Source organism: Leptodactylus fuscus, chromosome 1, assembly GCF_031893055.1.
Source record: "Leptodactylus fuscus isolate aLepFus1 chromosome 1, aLepFus1.hap2, whole genome shotgun sequence".
In the NCBI taxonomy this organism is placed as follows: Eukaryota; Metazoa; Chordata; class Amphibia; order Anura; family Leptodactylidae; genus Leptodactylus; species Leptodactylus fuscus.
In genome coordinates this window covers 234162459-234178385 of record NC_134265.1, presented here as the reverse complement: position 1 = coordinate 234178385, position 15927 = coordinate 234162459, and the positions used below count along the sequence as shown (strand labels likewise).

Genomic DNA, 15927 nt, shown 5'->3' with positions numbered 1-15927 from the left:
TGGTATATAGTGCCATTGTCTGACTGGGAATTCAAAGAATATATGGGGGTTACGTGCACCCACAATTTTTAATACTGGTATACAGTGCCATTGTCTGACTGGGAATTCAAAGAATATATGGGGGTTACGTGCACCCACAATTTTTAATACTGCTATACAGTTCCTTTGTCTCACTGGGAATTCAAAGAATATATGGGGGTTATGTGCACCCACAATTTTTAATACTGGTATACAGTGCCATTGTCTGACTGGGAATTCAAAGAATATATGGGGGTTATGTGCACCCACAATTTTTAATACTGGTATACAGTGCCATTGTCTGACTGGGAATTCAAAGAATATATGGGGGTTATGTGCACCCACAATTTTTACTACTGGTATACAGTGCCATTGTCTGACTGGGAATTCAAAGAATATATGGGGGTTATGTGCACCCACAATTTTTAATACTGGTATACAGTGCCATTGTCTGACTGGGAATTCAAAGAATATATGGGGGTTATGTGCACCCACAATTTTTACTACTGGTATACAGTGCCATTGTCTGACTGGGAATTCAAAGAATATATGGGGGTTACGTGCACCCACAATTTTTAATACTGGTATACAGTGCCATTGTCTGACTGGGAATTCAAAGAATATATGGGGGTTATGTGCACCCACAATTTTTAATACTGGTATATAGTGCCATTGTCTGACTGGGAATTCAAAGAATATATGGGGGTTACGTGCACCCACAATTTTTAATACTGCTATACAGTGCCATTGTCTGACTGGGAATTCAAAGAATATATGGGGGTTATGTGCACCCACAATTTTTAATACTGGTATACAGTGCCATTGTCTGACTGGGAATTCAAAGAATATATGGGGGTTATGTGCACCCACAATTTTTACTACTGGTATACAGTGCCATTGTCTGACTGGGAATTCAAAGAATATATGGGGGTTATGTGCACCCACAATTTTTAATACTGGTATACAGTGCCATTGTCTGACTGGGAATTCAAAGAATATATGGGGGTTATGTGCACCCACAATTTTTACTACTGGTATACAGTGCCATTGTCTGACTGGGAATTCAAAGAATATATGGGGGTTACGTGCACCCACAATTTTTAATACTGGTATACAGTGCCATTGTCTGACTGGGAATTCAAAGAATATATGGGGGTTATGTGCACCCACAATTTTTAATACTGGTATATAGTGCCATTGTCTGACTGGGAATTCAAAGAATATATGGGGGTTACGTGCACCCACAATTTTTAATACTGCTATACAGTGCCATTGTCTGACTGGGAATTCAAAGAATATATGGGGGTTATGTGCACCCACAATTTTTAATACTGGTATACAGTGCCATTGTCTGACTGGGAATTCAAAGAATATATGGGGGTTATGTGCACCCACAATTTTTACTACTGGTATACAGTGCCATTGTCTGACTGGGAATTCAAAGAATATATGGGGGTTATGTGCACCCACAATTTTTAATACTGGTATATAGTGCCATTGTCTGACTGGGAATTCAAAGAATATATGGGGGTTACGTGCACCCACAATTTTTAATACTGCTATACAGTGCCATTGTCTGACTGGGAATTCAAAGAATATATGGGGGTTACGTGCACCCACAATTTTTAATACTGGTATACAGTGCCATTGTCTGACTGGGAATTCAAAGAATATATGGGGGTTATGTGCACCCACAATTTTTAATACTGGTATATAGTGCCATTGTCTGACTGGGAATTCAAAGAATATATGGGGGTTACGTGCACCCACAATTTTTAATACTGCTATACAGTGCCATTGTCTGACTGGGAATTCAAAGAATATATGGGGGTTATGTGCACCCACAATTTTTAATACTGGTATACAGTGCCATTGTCTGACTGGGAATTCAAAGAATATATGGGGGTTATGTGCACCCACAATTTTTACTACTGGTATACAGTGCCATTGTCTGACTGGGAATTCAAAGAATATATGGGGGTTATGTGCACCCACAATTTTTAATACTGGTATATAGTGCCATTGTCTGACTGGGAATTCAAAGAATATATGGGGGTTACGTGCACCCACAATTTTTAATACTGCTATACAGTGCCATTGTCTGACTGGGAATTCAAAGAATATATGGGGGTTACGTGCACCCACAATTTTTAATACTGCTATACAGTTCCTTTGTCTCACTGGGAATTCAAAGAATATATGGGGGTTATGTGCACCCACAATTTTTAATACTGGTATACAGTGCCATTGTCTGACTGGGAATTCAAAGAATATATGGGGGTTATGTGCACCCACAATTTTTAATACTGGTATACAGTGCCATTGTCTGACTGGGAATTCAAAGAATATATGGGGGTTATGTGCACCCACAATTTTTACTACTGGTATACAGTGCCATTGTCTGACTGGGAATTCAAAGAATATATGGGGGTTACGTGCACCCACAATTTTTAATACTGGTATACAGTGCCATTGTCTGACTGGGAATTCAAAGAATATATGGGGGTTATGTGCACCCACAATTTTTAATACTGGTATATAGTGCCATTGTCTGACTGGGAATTCAAAGAATATATGGGGGTTACGTGCACCCACAATTTTTAATACTGCTATACAGTGCCATTGTCTGACTGGGAATTCAAAGAATATATGGGGGTTATGTGCACCCACAATTTTTAATACTGGTATACAGTGCCATTGTCTGACTGGGAATTCAAAGAATATATGGGGGTTATGTGCACCCACAATTTTTACTACTGGTATACAGTGCCATTGTCTGACTGGGAATTCAAAGAATATATGGGGGTTACGTGCACCCACAATTTTTAATACTGGTATACAGTGCCATTGTCTGACTGGGAATTCAAAGAATATATGGGGGTTACGTGCACCCACAATTTTTAATACTGGTATATAGTGCCATTGTCTGACTGGGAATTCAAAGAATATATGGGGGTTACGTGCACCCACAATTTTTAATACTGCTATACAGTGCCATTGTCTGACTGGGAATTCAAAGAATATATGGGGGTTACGTGCACCCACAATTTTTAATACTGGTATACAGTGCCATTGTCTGACTGGGAATTCAAAGAATATATGGGGGTTATGTGCACCCACAATTTTTAATACTGGTATACAGTGCCATTGTCTCACTGGGAATTCCACAAATAATTTGGGGATTCATTCACCCTACATCTCAGGCTCTTGCCATATTCACCCAGGTTGTCAGTGCTGCACCAGCTCGTTCCCAGACAGCTCGGCCCGAAAAACGCGTTACCTATATAGAGGATTTGGACAATGAAGACAACATGTTCTAAATCTAATGTCTGCACCTTCTCCAGAATTAAAATAAAGGCAGCGTTTAACTTTCAAATAGCACTGCACAAAGGAAGAGCTTATCAGCTTGTCTCATGACATGCTACTAAAAAGTTTCATTTGTGTATCTTAATGTAAATATAGTTGTATAAGCTTTTTGGGTTTTAGGCACTGCCAAGTTATTTATTACCACCCACTCCCTTATAATGATGATGACGCCAAAGTCACTGTGGGTGTTCAGAGCTCACAGCTTTGGGTGACATTTGTCTTGCTCTCTGTCGGTACCAGCTGTCTTTTTGGATACCGTAAAGTTATGTTGACTTTATTAACAGCTATAGAAGCTTTAGCCAGGTTGTGACGGTGTGTAACCCTAACAACACTAAGTGGGATACACATTAATAGTCAGTCTATGTACGCTAAACGTATCACTGAAGTAATTTTTTTTCCCTCTCCCCTAATATAAGAAAGGAACAGACATTAGACCTAGACCGGGGTTCGAGGCTTGAAAAAATCCAGTATTATTTGTTCTTCATGATGTGAAATATGTGTTGAAAAGCAACCCAAGATGAAGTCAGCCATGTGTGCCAGTGTGTTACTTGGCATGCCTTTGCTGGCCCCAACTGTAAGGGTCACTCTCCATTTCCTCCATTTTCCACTCCCCTTCACACCATTTGTGGTGAAGCAATGGGATGCACTGAAGTGCACCCTCTAGCCTCGTGTGGGATAGGGACATCAGATGCCACTCCAACCCCCTCGTCTTCCTCCGCCAGCCAACGGTGCAAAGATGAGAGGAGTGTGCTCTGAATGTTTTCTGCCTAGCAGAGGCTAGTTCTCACTTACGAAAATGGCCCCACTTTGACCTGTATATCAGGCACAATGGTGTAGGTTTCAAAGAAACATGGCACCAACAAGTTGGAAAACGTGGGCCATGCGTGGACCGTGTTTGAGTCTGGCAAGCTCCAGATCTGCTACCAGGTTCCAGCCATTATCACAGGCGCAAAAATGCCAGGCCCCAGGTGTAGCAGGGAAAAAAAAATGCCATCTCAGCCAGGATGGCATCCCTGACCTCGGAGGCACTGTGCTGTCTCTCCCCCAAGCTGATCAGTTTCAGCACGGCCTACTGACATCTCCCCATGCCAGTGTTACAGTGTTTTCCGCTAGTAGCTGGGGTGGAGGTTGCAGCTTCGTAGGGTTTCAGTCTACTCCTGCCATGGCCTGGGAGAGGAGATAGGCCACCCCAGTTTGCACCCGGGGAACAGACTCCACCACATTCACCCTGCCTGTCATTAAAGATAAGCACTGCAGCATCCCTGACCACAGGCGCTTGTCCATGTGTCGGTGGTCAAGTGGACCTTGCAGCAAAGCGCAGAGCTCTGGGCCCGACTGATGTTATGGGACACATGCAGGCGCAAGGCAGAGACAGCACACCAAGAGAAGTAGTAACGGCTAGGCCCAGCATAGGGAGGTGCCCCAGCTGCCATCTGCTGACGGAAGGCCTGGGTCTCCAGAAGCATAAACAAACACCAACATCTCCAGGGCCAGCAGTTTATCGATGAGGCTGTTACAGGCTTGGGCATGGGGGTGGGTTGTATTGTACTTCTGCCTGCAATGAAAAGCTTGGGAAATGTGGAGTGGCTGGGAAGAGGCGCATGATGGTGCAGGCCAAAAGGGCGCATGAGGGTGAACTCCCCAATGTGTCAGAGATAGGTGTGTAGGTGTCCTTGCATCATATACTTGCACCATATTTGGCTTTGGAAGTTAATTTTGTGCCAAAAAGTGGTTAAGACAGCGATCCCTCAGCTACTCCCGTTACACTGTCTATTGAAGTTACCATCTGTGGAAGTGGACCACCATTTCTAAGATCCCAAAGGAAGCAGGCAAGAGATGTGCAGTTCAGAAAAAAAGATGAGAAAATAAGTTTAGGCTGTAGAGCACAGAGGGATCAGAGAGGACAGAGCTGGTGTCGGCCAGGTATTCCCACAACATGCGCCTATACTTGTCCCTCCTGGTGACACTAGGCCCCTGAGTGGCAGTAATTTGTCCAGGGGGGCCATTAACGTGTTCCAGACCTAGGAATAAGTCTTCCAACAGGGTAGAGTTTTGCATGCCTTTGCTTCTACCCACTGTTTTTGCTGCTTAGCTTCCCTCCACATCTACTCTGCTTTCACCCCTAAACATCACCCCAGTTTATGCCTTTGCTTCTACCCAGGTTTTTTGTTGATTTAGCTTCCCTCTACATCTACACTGCTTTAGCCCCTAGACATCACCCCTGTCCATGTGGGGTCGGTGGCCTCGTCATCCACCAACTCCTCTTCCAATTGCGCACTGCCCCCTTACTGCAAACCGCACATGACCACAGCTTGCCTTGATGGCAACTGTGTCTCATGATCCCCACTTAGGTCCAGACAAGTCGGTGGCGGGTCCAAAACCCCAAAATTGGAAGGAAATGGCAGATGCTGCAGTATTTCTAACACCTGTTCCTGGTGCTCGGGCCTGGTCTGTGTTGTACCCTGCACCCTGCTTAACGCATCTGCCATATCCGAAGTTGTGCTGAGCGCATGCTAATGTTTCGTGTCCAGTGCAATGGATGGGATGGGATTTCACATAAGTCTGCCACCCATGGCCACTCATGGTTGAGCAACTGAGGGAGTTGACTTTGACGAACCCGAGGGTTTTGGAGTTGGAACTACATCAAAGGTCTGTGCTGCTCACACACTCTGCTCAACACATGATATGTTTAGTGCCAGCAGTGTGGAGACGTCGCACAACAGCCGTTGTTCCAGCAGGTACAGGCGTTGTAGGAGTGCATAGAGGCTAGCAGCGGCAACTATACACTTTAAAAACTATCCGCACAAGCGCCACACTTTCACCAGTAGCTCAGGAACATTGGGGTACCTTTTTCAAAAGATTAGCAGCAATGAGTTAAAAACGTGGCCCAGGCATGGAATATGTTGCAGGCTGCCAAGCTACAGAGCCAATCCCAGGTTACGGCCATTATCACACATGACAACATGCCTGGGCCCAGGTGCAGTGGCAAAAACCACATTGCCGTCTCATCGAGGATGGCATGACTCACTTTGTAGGCAGTGTGCTGTCTGGCCCCCAAGCTGATGAGCTTCAGCACGGCCCGCTGACGTCTCCCCACACCAGTGTTGCAGCGTTTCCAGCTCGTAGCTGGGGTCAATTTAACAGCGGAGGAGGGTGGTGTTTCAGCCCTCCTCCCAGGAATGTTGTGTGGGGAGACAAGTCAGGCCACCACATTTTGCGACCCGGTCCACGCCTCAACTACATTCAACCACTGTGCCCAAATTGAAAGGTAGCGTCCCTGTCCGCATGCACTTGTCCATTCGTAACTGGTCACATGGAACTTTAGGGCTAAGCGCTGAATTTAGGGACCGCCTCATGTTTGGGGGAAAGTGCTGGTGTGGACGGCACAGTGCGGTGGCGCAGTAGACACTCTGCCCAAAAAGGGCAGAGTGTCCCCCAGCCGGGATTCCAACATCTCCTGGGCCAGATTTCTTGAGATGAGGCCGTTGAAGCCTTGGGCATGTGGGTGGGTTGCGCTGTACTTTAGCATGAAATGAAAGGCTTGGGAGATGGGGAGTTGCTGGGAAGAGGCGCATGATGGCGCGGGCAAAAGGAGAAATGGCAGGAAAAGGTGAGGATAAGGGTGAACTCCCCAAAGTGTCAGAGGCAGATGTGGAGGTGTCCTGGCTCCTGGTCTGGACTGCAGCGCCAGCCCTGTCAACAGTGGAAGAGGCAGTGGCCGCCAGGCCAAACGACGATTATCCTGCGCTTGCTCTCACCCACTGAGCCCAGGGCTTGCCTTCCAAATGATGGCACCCGCAAGAGGTGGTGAGATTCCTCTCCGCAGATCTCCAAACCATCTTGGACTTGCAAATTGCACTAAATTTGTCATGTAACTGACATGTATATGATGAGTCTATCCATTGTCTGTTCATTTTGGTGAAAGTCAGCCTGTCAGCTGACAGACAGCTGTGCTTGTCAGTGATGATGTCACCGGCTGCTTGTACCCCCAGTTTTTGCTGCTTAGCTTGCCTCCACATCCACACTGCTTTTGCCCCTACACATCACCCCTATCCATGCCTGTGCCTCTAGCCATAAGTCTGCCACCCATGGAAACTCATGGTGCAGAAAGTGAGGGAGCTGACTCTGAGGAACCCTTGGGTTTTGTAGCTGGTACTCCATCAAAGGTCTCTGCTGCTCACACACCCTGCTGAACATACGGTATCTAGGGTTAGAGCGTGTGGTGACCTCGCACAACAGTAGGTGCTTCAGGCAGATGTAGGCCTTGCTGGAGTGTATTGCGGCTAGCTCCAGGTACTGTAGACTTGGGAAAGTGGGTGTCCAAGTGCCGCACTTTCACCCTTAGCTCAGCTAATTTGGGGTATGTTTTTAAAAATCATTGCACCACTACATTGAACATGTGGGCCAGGCATGGAACGTGTTGGAGGCTGGCAAGCTCCAGAGCCCTCCAACAAGCTAAAAAACCTGGCCCCAGGGGCAGCGGGGATAAACAAATTGCCATCTCATCCAGGATGGCATCCCTGACCTCAGAGGCAGTGTGCTGTCCGTCTCCCAAGCTGATGAGCTTCAGCCCAGCCTGCTGACGTCTCCCCACACCAGTGTTGCAGCGTTTTCAGCTCGTAGCTGGGGTAAATCTAACAGCGGAGGAGGAGGAGGGTGGTGTTTCAGCCCTCCTCCCAGGAATGTTTTGTGGGGAAACAAGTCAGGAAAATTCTTGAAACGGGAGAGTTTTGCATCTTTGCCCTTGCTGCCTATGGACATCCCTTTGCCTCTAGCCACCATTTTCCCTGCTTTGCTTGCCTCCACATCCACACTGCTTTTGCCCCTAGACATCACCCCAGTCCATGCCTTAGCTTGTACCCCCAGTTTTTCCTGCTTAGCTTGCCTCCACATCCACACTGCTTTTGCCCCTAGACATCACCCCAGTCCATGCCTTAGCTTGTACCCCCAGTTTTTCCTGCTTAGCTTGCCTCCACATCCACACTGCTTTTGCCCCTAGACATCACCCCAGTCCATGCCTTAGCTTGTATCCCCAGTTTTTCCTGCTTAGCTTGCCTCCACATCCACACTGCTTTTGCCCCTAGACATCACCCCAGTCCATGCCTTAGCTTGTACCCCCAGTTTTTCCTGCTTAGCTTGCCTCCACATCCACACTGCTTTTGCCCCTAGACATCATCCCTATCCATGCCTCTTCCCCTAGCCATAACTCTGCCACCCCTGGAAACTCATGGTGCAGAAACTTTGGTTGCTGACTTTGAGGAACCCTTGGGTTTTGTAGATGGAACTCCATCAAAGGTCTGTGCAGCTCACACACCCTGCTCAAGATATGGTATTGTAGGGTTTCAGCGTGTGTGAATGACGGACAACAGCCTGTGTTTGGACAGATGTAGGCCTTGCTAGAGTGTTTTTAGGCTAGCAGCGACTCCTGTGCACTTGCAAAAGTGGGCGCACAAGCGCCGCATTTTCAACAGTAGCTTCGGTACATTTGGGTATGTTTTTAAAAAACTTTGCACCACTAGGTTAGACGTGGGCCAAACATGGAACGTGTTGGAGGCTGGCAAGCTCCAGAGCCGCTACCAGGTTCCAGCCATTATCACAGGCGTAAAAATGCCAGGCCCCAGGTGTAGCAGGGAAAAAAAAATGCCATCTCAGCCAGGATGGCATCCCTGACCTCGGAGGCACTGTGCTGTCTGTCCCCCAAGCTGATGAGCTTCAGCACCGCCTGCTGACGTCTCCCCACACCAGTGTTTTAGCGTTTGCCGCTAGTAGCTGTGGTGGAGGTTGCAGCGTCGTAGGGTTTCAGTCTACTCCTGCCATGAATTTTGGCCTGGGAGAGGAGATAGGCCACCCCAGTTTGCACCCGAGGAACAGACTCCACCACATTCACCCTGCCTGTCATTAAAGATAAGCACTGCAGCATCCCTGACCACAGGCGCTTGTCCAAGTGTCGGTGGTCAAGTGGACCTTGCAGCAAAGCGCGGAACTAAGGGCCCACCTGATGTTGAGTGACACGTGCTGGTGCAAGGCGGGGACGCCACACCGGGAGAAGTTGAGACGGCTAGGGACGGCATAGTGAGGTGCCACAGTTGCCATCAGGTCCGGGAAGGCGGGAGTTTCAACAAGCCGGAACGCCAACCTCTCCTGGGCCAGCAGTTTAGCGATGTTGGCGTTCTAGGCTTGCGTGGGTGGGTGGTTAGCGGTGTATTTCTGCCGGCGCTCCAATGTCTGAGAGATGGTGGGTTGTTGTAAAGAAGCGCCTGATGGTGCCTTTGATGGTGCAGGAGAAGGAGATAAGACAGAAACAGGGGAGGATGAGGGAGAAGTCAACAAAGTGGCGGAGGCAGATGAAGTGATGTCCTGGCTCGTCCTCTGGAGTGCATCGCCAGCACTGTGAGCAGAGGCAGTGGCATGAACGGCGGGCGACGTTTGTCCTGCCGTTGCTGCCTGCCACTGATTCCATTGCTTGGATTCCAAATGACGGTGCATTGAAGTGGTGGACAGGTTGCTCTTCTCAGGGCCCCTACTCGATTTCGAGAGGCAAATTGTGTAGACGACACTATATCTGTCCTCGGCGCATTCCTTGAAAAAACTCTACACCTTCAAGAAACGTGCCCTCGATGGGGGAGTTTTTCTGGGCTGGGTACAAAAGGGAACATCTTCGGACATTCCGGGTCTGGCCTGGCTTCGGCAAAGCAGCTGACCTCTGCCTCTGGACATGTCTCTGCCTCTAGCTACCCTTTTTGGTGCTGCACCTGCCTCAACATCCACACTACTTTCCCAGCTTGACATCTGCCTTGTCCAGGTGGGGTCGGTGTCCTCGTCGTCCACCACCTCCTCTTCCAACTCCTGTCTCGCCTCCTCCTCCTGCACAATGCGCATGTCAACTGGCTGCCCTGACAGCAACTGCGTCTCATCGTCGTCGATGAGGGTGGGTTGCTGGTCATCCGCCACCAAATCGACCGGAGATGGAATGGAGGAGACTCTAGTGTTTGAGCATCTGGACACAGATACTCGTCTGTTAGGTCCGTGGAATCGCGAAATGGAGGGGCAGGTTGCGGTACAGTCAAAGGAAGGGAGAACAGCTCTGGGGAGCAGGGACAGTTGGGGTTATTGTTCTGAGAAGATTGGGAATTTTGGGTGGAAGGAGGACAAGACTGTTGGGTAAGAGGAGGTAGAGGCTGACTGGCTGGTGGACAATGTGCTTTAAGCGTTATCCGACAGCCATTGCAAGACCTGTTCCTGGTTCTCGGGCCTACTAATCTTTGTACCATTCAGCCTAGTTAATGTGGAACTTTTGTGCAAAGCGCAGAACTTAGGGCCCGCCTGATGTTAAGGGACACACGCTGGTACAAGGCTCAACTCACCCTAAGTGCCAAAAACACTGCTGGTGCAAGGCTCTACTCATGCCAAGGGCCTCAATCTCTGCTGGTAGCTCAGCTTAAGGTCATGTAACTTTGTTTGGAAGGGCTCATGTTAAGGGCTAGAAAAGTGAATTTTGGAAGGTCTTACCACATCACACACACACACACACACACACACACACACACACACACACACACACACACACACACACACTCAAAATGACAGTTAAGGGTGAGGGCTTTTGGAATTCCCATTGCCTATTCCATTTGTGGTTGTCATGGGGAACGTGATTTAAAGGGGTGGTTGTTACTGTTTGTTGAGCTTAAATTGGGGTTTGTGTCCATCCATTTGGGGAGTAAAGAAGGTTTCCAGGTATTTTCCCACTTTGATAGAGGTTTTTTTGAATGTGGAAAGTGTGTAGTTGTTAGGCAGTGATGTTGGGGTAATAGAGGGTCTTTGGTGTGTTAGATGCCCCCAGGCATGCTTCCCCTGCTGTCCCAGTGTCATTCCAGAGGTGTTGGCATCATTTCCTGGGGTGTCATAGTGGACTTGGTGACCCTCCAGACACGGATTTGGGTTTCCCCCTTAACGAGTATCTGTTCCCCATAGACTATAATGGGGTTCGAAACCCGTTCGAACACACGAACATTGAGCGGCTGTTCGAATCGAATTTCGAACCTCGAACATTTTAGTGTTCGCTCATCTCTATTACCTACGTATATTGTATATAAATCAGTCATTTTCCTTATTTGCTAGCTAGTATAGTGTTTTAGAGTGACAAGCAATAGCAGCTTCCTAAGACACCATGGCTGATAAAAGCATATACACTTAATATAGGGCAGACATAACCTTCCAGTAGTTCTTATATATCTTAAAGCTCTAGGTTTTGCAGAGTGAAATAATATATAGAAATATATTAATTATGTTCTTATAACCCACAACACTTAGCATCCTATTAATATTATAAATGTGAAAGTTTGTGAGTTTGGATGTTTGTGGGTTTGTGTGTTTGGATGTTTGTTAGTCAATCACGCAAAACCCGCTCGACCGATTTGGCTGAAAGTTTCCACAGACATAGTTAATACACCCGATTGCGCAATAGGCTACTTTTCGTCACAATAGCGCACATACGTTTGTGCCAGGACCCCCACAAAACCCAAACACACACCACCATCTCTGCAATCTCACACACTTTGGACCATAGCAAGCCACAAAATTCATATTGCCCTCTACAGCCTCGCCCCTAACCCCACACAATCACATATACATATACTTTACCACTTTGCCCCTCACCTTAATGATACTCCAGGAGGTTCTCTTTAACGTTCCGGAGCAGCCATGTTTGCCGACCCCCACCGCTCTGACAATCCGCGACACCGCCCACCCATGTCAATACCCCTAGGAGGTCTAATAAATGCAAAAAAAAAAGTAAAAAAAAAAGTAAAAAAAATATAAAAACAAATAAAAAGGATTAAAAATTCAAATCACCCCCCTTTCCCTAGAACACATATAAAAGTAGTTAAAAACTGTGAAACACATACATGTTAGGTATCCCCGCGTCCAAAATCGCCCGCTCTGCAAAGCTATACAAATATTTTTCCTGTTGGGTAAACGCCGTAGCGGGAAAAATGGTCAAAAGTACCAAACTGCTGTTTTTTTCACTGTTTTGATTCTGATAAAAATTTGAATAAAAAGTGATCAAAGCAATAACATTTCCCGAAAATGGTAGAACTAAAAAGTACACCCGACCCCTCAAAAAAAGACGCCCTATACATCCCCGTACACTGACGTATAAAAAAGTTAAGGCTGTCGGAATATGACGACTTTTCAAAAAAAAATTTTTAACACAGTTTTGGATTTTTTTAAGGGGTCAAAATGTAAATAAAACCATATAAATTTGGTATCCCCGGAATCGTAACGAAACACAGAATACAGGGGACATGTCATTTTGGTTGCACAGTGAACGCTGTAAAACCAAAGCCCGTAAGAAAGTCGCAGAAATGCATTTTTTCGTCAAATCCACCCCATTCAGAATTTTTTCCCTGCTTCCCAGTACATTATATAGAATAAATAATGGTGGCATCATGAAGAAAAATTTGTCCCAGGAAAAATTAAGAACTCATATGACTCTGGGAGCGGAGAAATAAAAAAGTTATGGGGTTTAGAAGGAGGGGAGTCAAAAACGAAAAACGAAAATCAAAAAATGCCATCGACGAGAAAGGGTTAACTTCAAATACTTCTGTCCCAAAGTCACTATGTAAAGTTTCTCACAACACCGTATAGCAGCTCTAATACAAATTAACTTCAACACAAAAGTCTCACGTATTCTCTGAATTACAGGAAAACAAGATACAAACTTACATTTCATATCCCTTACCTTATACACGGTACGAAAACCTTACCCACGCCTGTATATACCCACTTCTACAGTCACCGCAGACGAAGTCGCGGGTACCAGCTAGTTGTTCATAAGATCAGCTTCCCTGCTATGCCACTAAAAGAGAAATGGGGGGGGGGGGGGGACTGGCTGATTCCCTAAAAAAATGAAATATGGTTCGGACATGACGTAAATGTGAAAGAACACATAAATGACCTTTTTCCTTGCTCTAGCACTGATCCATTAAGCAATGACATCTTGCCGCCAATAACTGCCTCAGCTGTACACAGATGGCATATGATGACTGGCCTTGGCAGTCACGTGTTGTTTGTGTACAGGTCAACATTGAGGCCAGTGATTGGCTACTGTAGTCACTTGACCACAAATGGGACATCATGAATTCTAGCCTATTAAGGACCAGTAATGGAGGGGACCACCAGTCTATTATCACTGGAATGGAGAATATGTAAAAGGCTCATGGCTTAATAAGACTCCACACACTTAAATGGTGGTCTCTCCCTATGGAGTGACGATATCCACCCTACCCTATGTAAAAGGTGTTATTTTTGTTCTTTTATTCAGACTACTTCCAGACACTGTTTAATTCCTTTAAGGAGACAAACCACTCCTTTAGCCATGACACAGTGATCATTCAAATCCGTGGGCTGTCCGAGTAATGCAGGACGAATCCTCTAGTGTGACAGATTCTCTAGTTTAGACACTCTGCTATACAGATGAGAATCCTAAAGACTTGAACTTCCTATATGAAGTCAGAATTTCCTAATAGGGTATATAGAATGGGTCTTCTAAGCCACAAAATACCTTTAGGGATATTTCTCTGCCAGTATTGTGGATGTTCACCATAGCAGACACTACAAATTCTTTATATACCGTGGTGTTGATTCCAGCTTATTTGTTAGATGTCTCCAGACACATAATTACTATTAAGTATGGAGCTTAAAAACTAACCTAGATTATTCTAATCAGTCATGGAAATATGTCAGCCTTCTAATGTCCAGTGATAAATCTATTTGCATGTACATGGGCATCTCTTTCGCTGGTCTTATTTTGCCTGTCCTTACATAATGTGAATTGTATAAATACTTGAGGTAGCTAACATAAACACCTAATCCTCATTATTCCAGACATTGACGGTGGTAATAACACAGAATAATTTATTTCCACAAGTGCAGGTTGCTTTGCTGTGACCCTTCAATATGGTAATTTATTGCAGGTCAGCATGTACTATTAATCAAGACTGGGGCAGTTCTGGGCCCGTACTCTCTCTAATCCCTGCCAACCTATCATACTGTATTCTATTTCACTGAATAGAATACACACATGGGCCTCATTCATATATAGGGTTCATGCAGAAAGGGAGACCTTACAGTAGATGCAGTGTAACATCTACTTGGATGTGCAGAGAAGCTTATATATTAGCAAGTTCTCTATCAAACCAGGTGTACATGTTAAACATATTCTATTTAACATATTCTATTTATATTTGAAATATTCATCCTTTCACATATGTCTGTAGCTTTTGCATATATTAAAATTAATTTCTGAAGCTGGAGTTTTATTCCTTCTAGAACCAGTGCCAATCTTGTCCATGGGTTGTATATGGTATGTGAACTCAAACTTGTTGACTTGAATCGTACTAACAGCAGACACTATGGAGACTATAGATGACAGTGGTGCTGTTTCTGCTAAGAAATAAGAAAATGTATTCTGGTATAACAGATAAGATAAAACAACAACAAATAAGCACTTTTTCTATATCATCTTCTTGTGAAATTCATAATGACCCTATAATGTTTTATCTCCAGCAAAAAAAAAAAAGTATATTTTTCTCTTCTGGACAATAGATTTCACAGCTGGAAACAATGTTATGCAGACTGCTTATAAATTGGAGAGCCGTATTGTATTTCTATTTTGCGGGTATATTCTAATGTGCGTATCATTTCGTAGTCTTGGCTTCTTAGTTCTGTATCTCACTGTCCTATTTGATTCAAATTGTGCATGATGTTATTTTCTTCTCCCTCAGGATGTAACTATTGCAGCTGCTTGTGCTCCTCCAGGTGGGGGTCGGAATCCAGTAACTCCACGCTTTATACGACACTTCAGCATGCTATGCCTGCCAACACCCTCCGAGCACAGCCTTAAACAGATTTTTCAGGTCAGTGATTCCTTCAACACAACCAGGAAAAAAAACATTAACGTCAATTTCATGTATTTTGACAAGCTTCTGTAAGATTTGATTTTCCTTATTTCAAAAGAGGAAATATTTTATCTTAGGCAGAAATGTATCAACCCTATAATTAGCAGAAGAGTCATAAAAGGTCATTTGGAATAGCCCAGACATAGTTGTGTGTTGCATGTTGGGATGTTTCGCTGCACATGGTTTAGGGTATTTCTGTTACTTTATCGTTTTTCAACTCCTTAAACATTTCTCCTAGGCTCACATTGAGGAGATTCTATATAATGCTTGGCTCACACATCAGTATGCCATCCGTCTGTTTGAATTCAGTTTAAGACTAAAAACAGACTGATGCACATACTGATTGTATACTGACACCAGAGGCGTAACTAGGAATGGCGGGGCCCCGTGGCAAACTTTTGAAATGCCCCAACCCCCCCCCCCCCCCCCCGACCGACACCGACGCCGAAGACCTCGACCGACCCCTTCCTACGCATTCCCGCGTGCTCTATTATTCCCCATAGTGGCCCCTGTACACAGTATTATCCCCCATAGTGGTCCCTCCACACAGTATTATCCCCCATAGTGACCCCTGCACACAGTATTG

The 15927-nt window shown here is 45.5% G+C and overlaps 1 protein-coding gene across 1 annotated transcript in view; it reads left to right on the top strand.

Moving 5' to 3' along the window:
* DNAH6 (dynein axonemal heavy chain 6) overlaps positions 1-15927 on the top strand; it is a 285907-nt gene that overhangs the window by 91386 nt on the left and 178594 nt on the right. The window contains exon 40 of the mRNA XM_075284265.1: positions 15168-15299. Coding sequence (XP_075140366.1) covers positions 15168-15299 — 132 coding nt within the window. The remainder of the gene's footprint in view (positions 1-15167; positions 15300-15927) is intronic.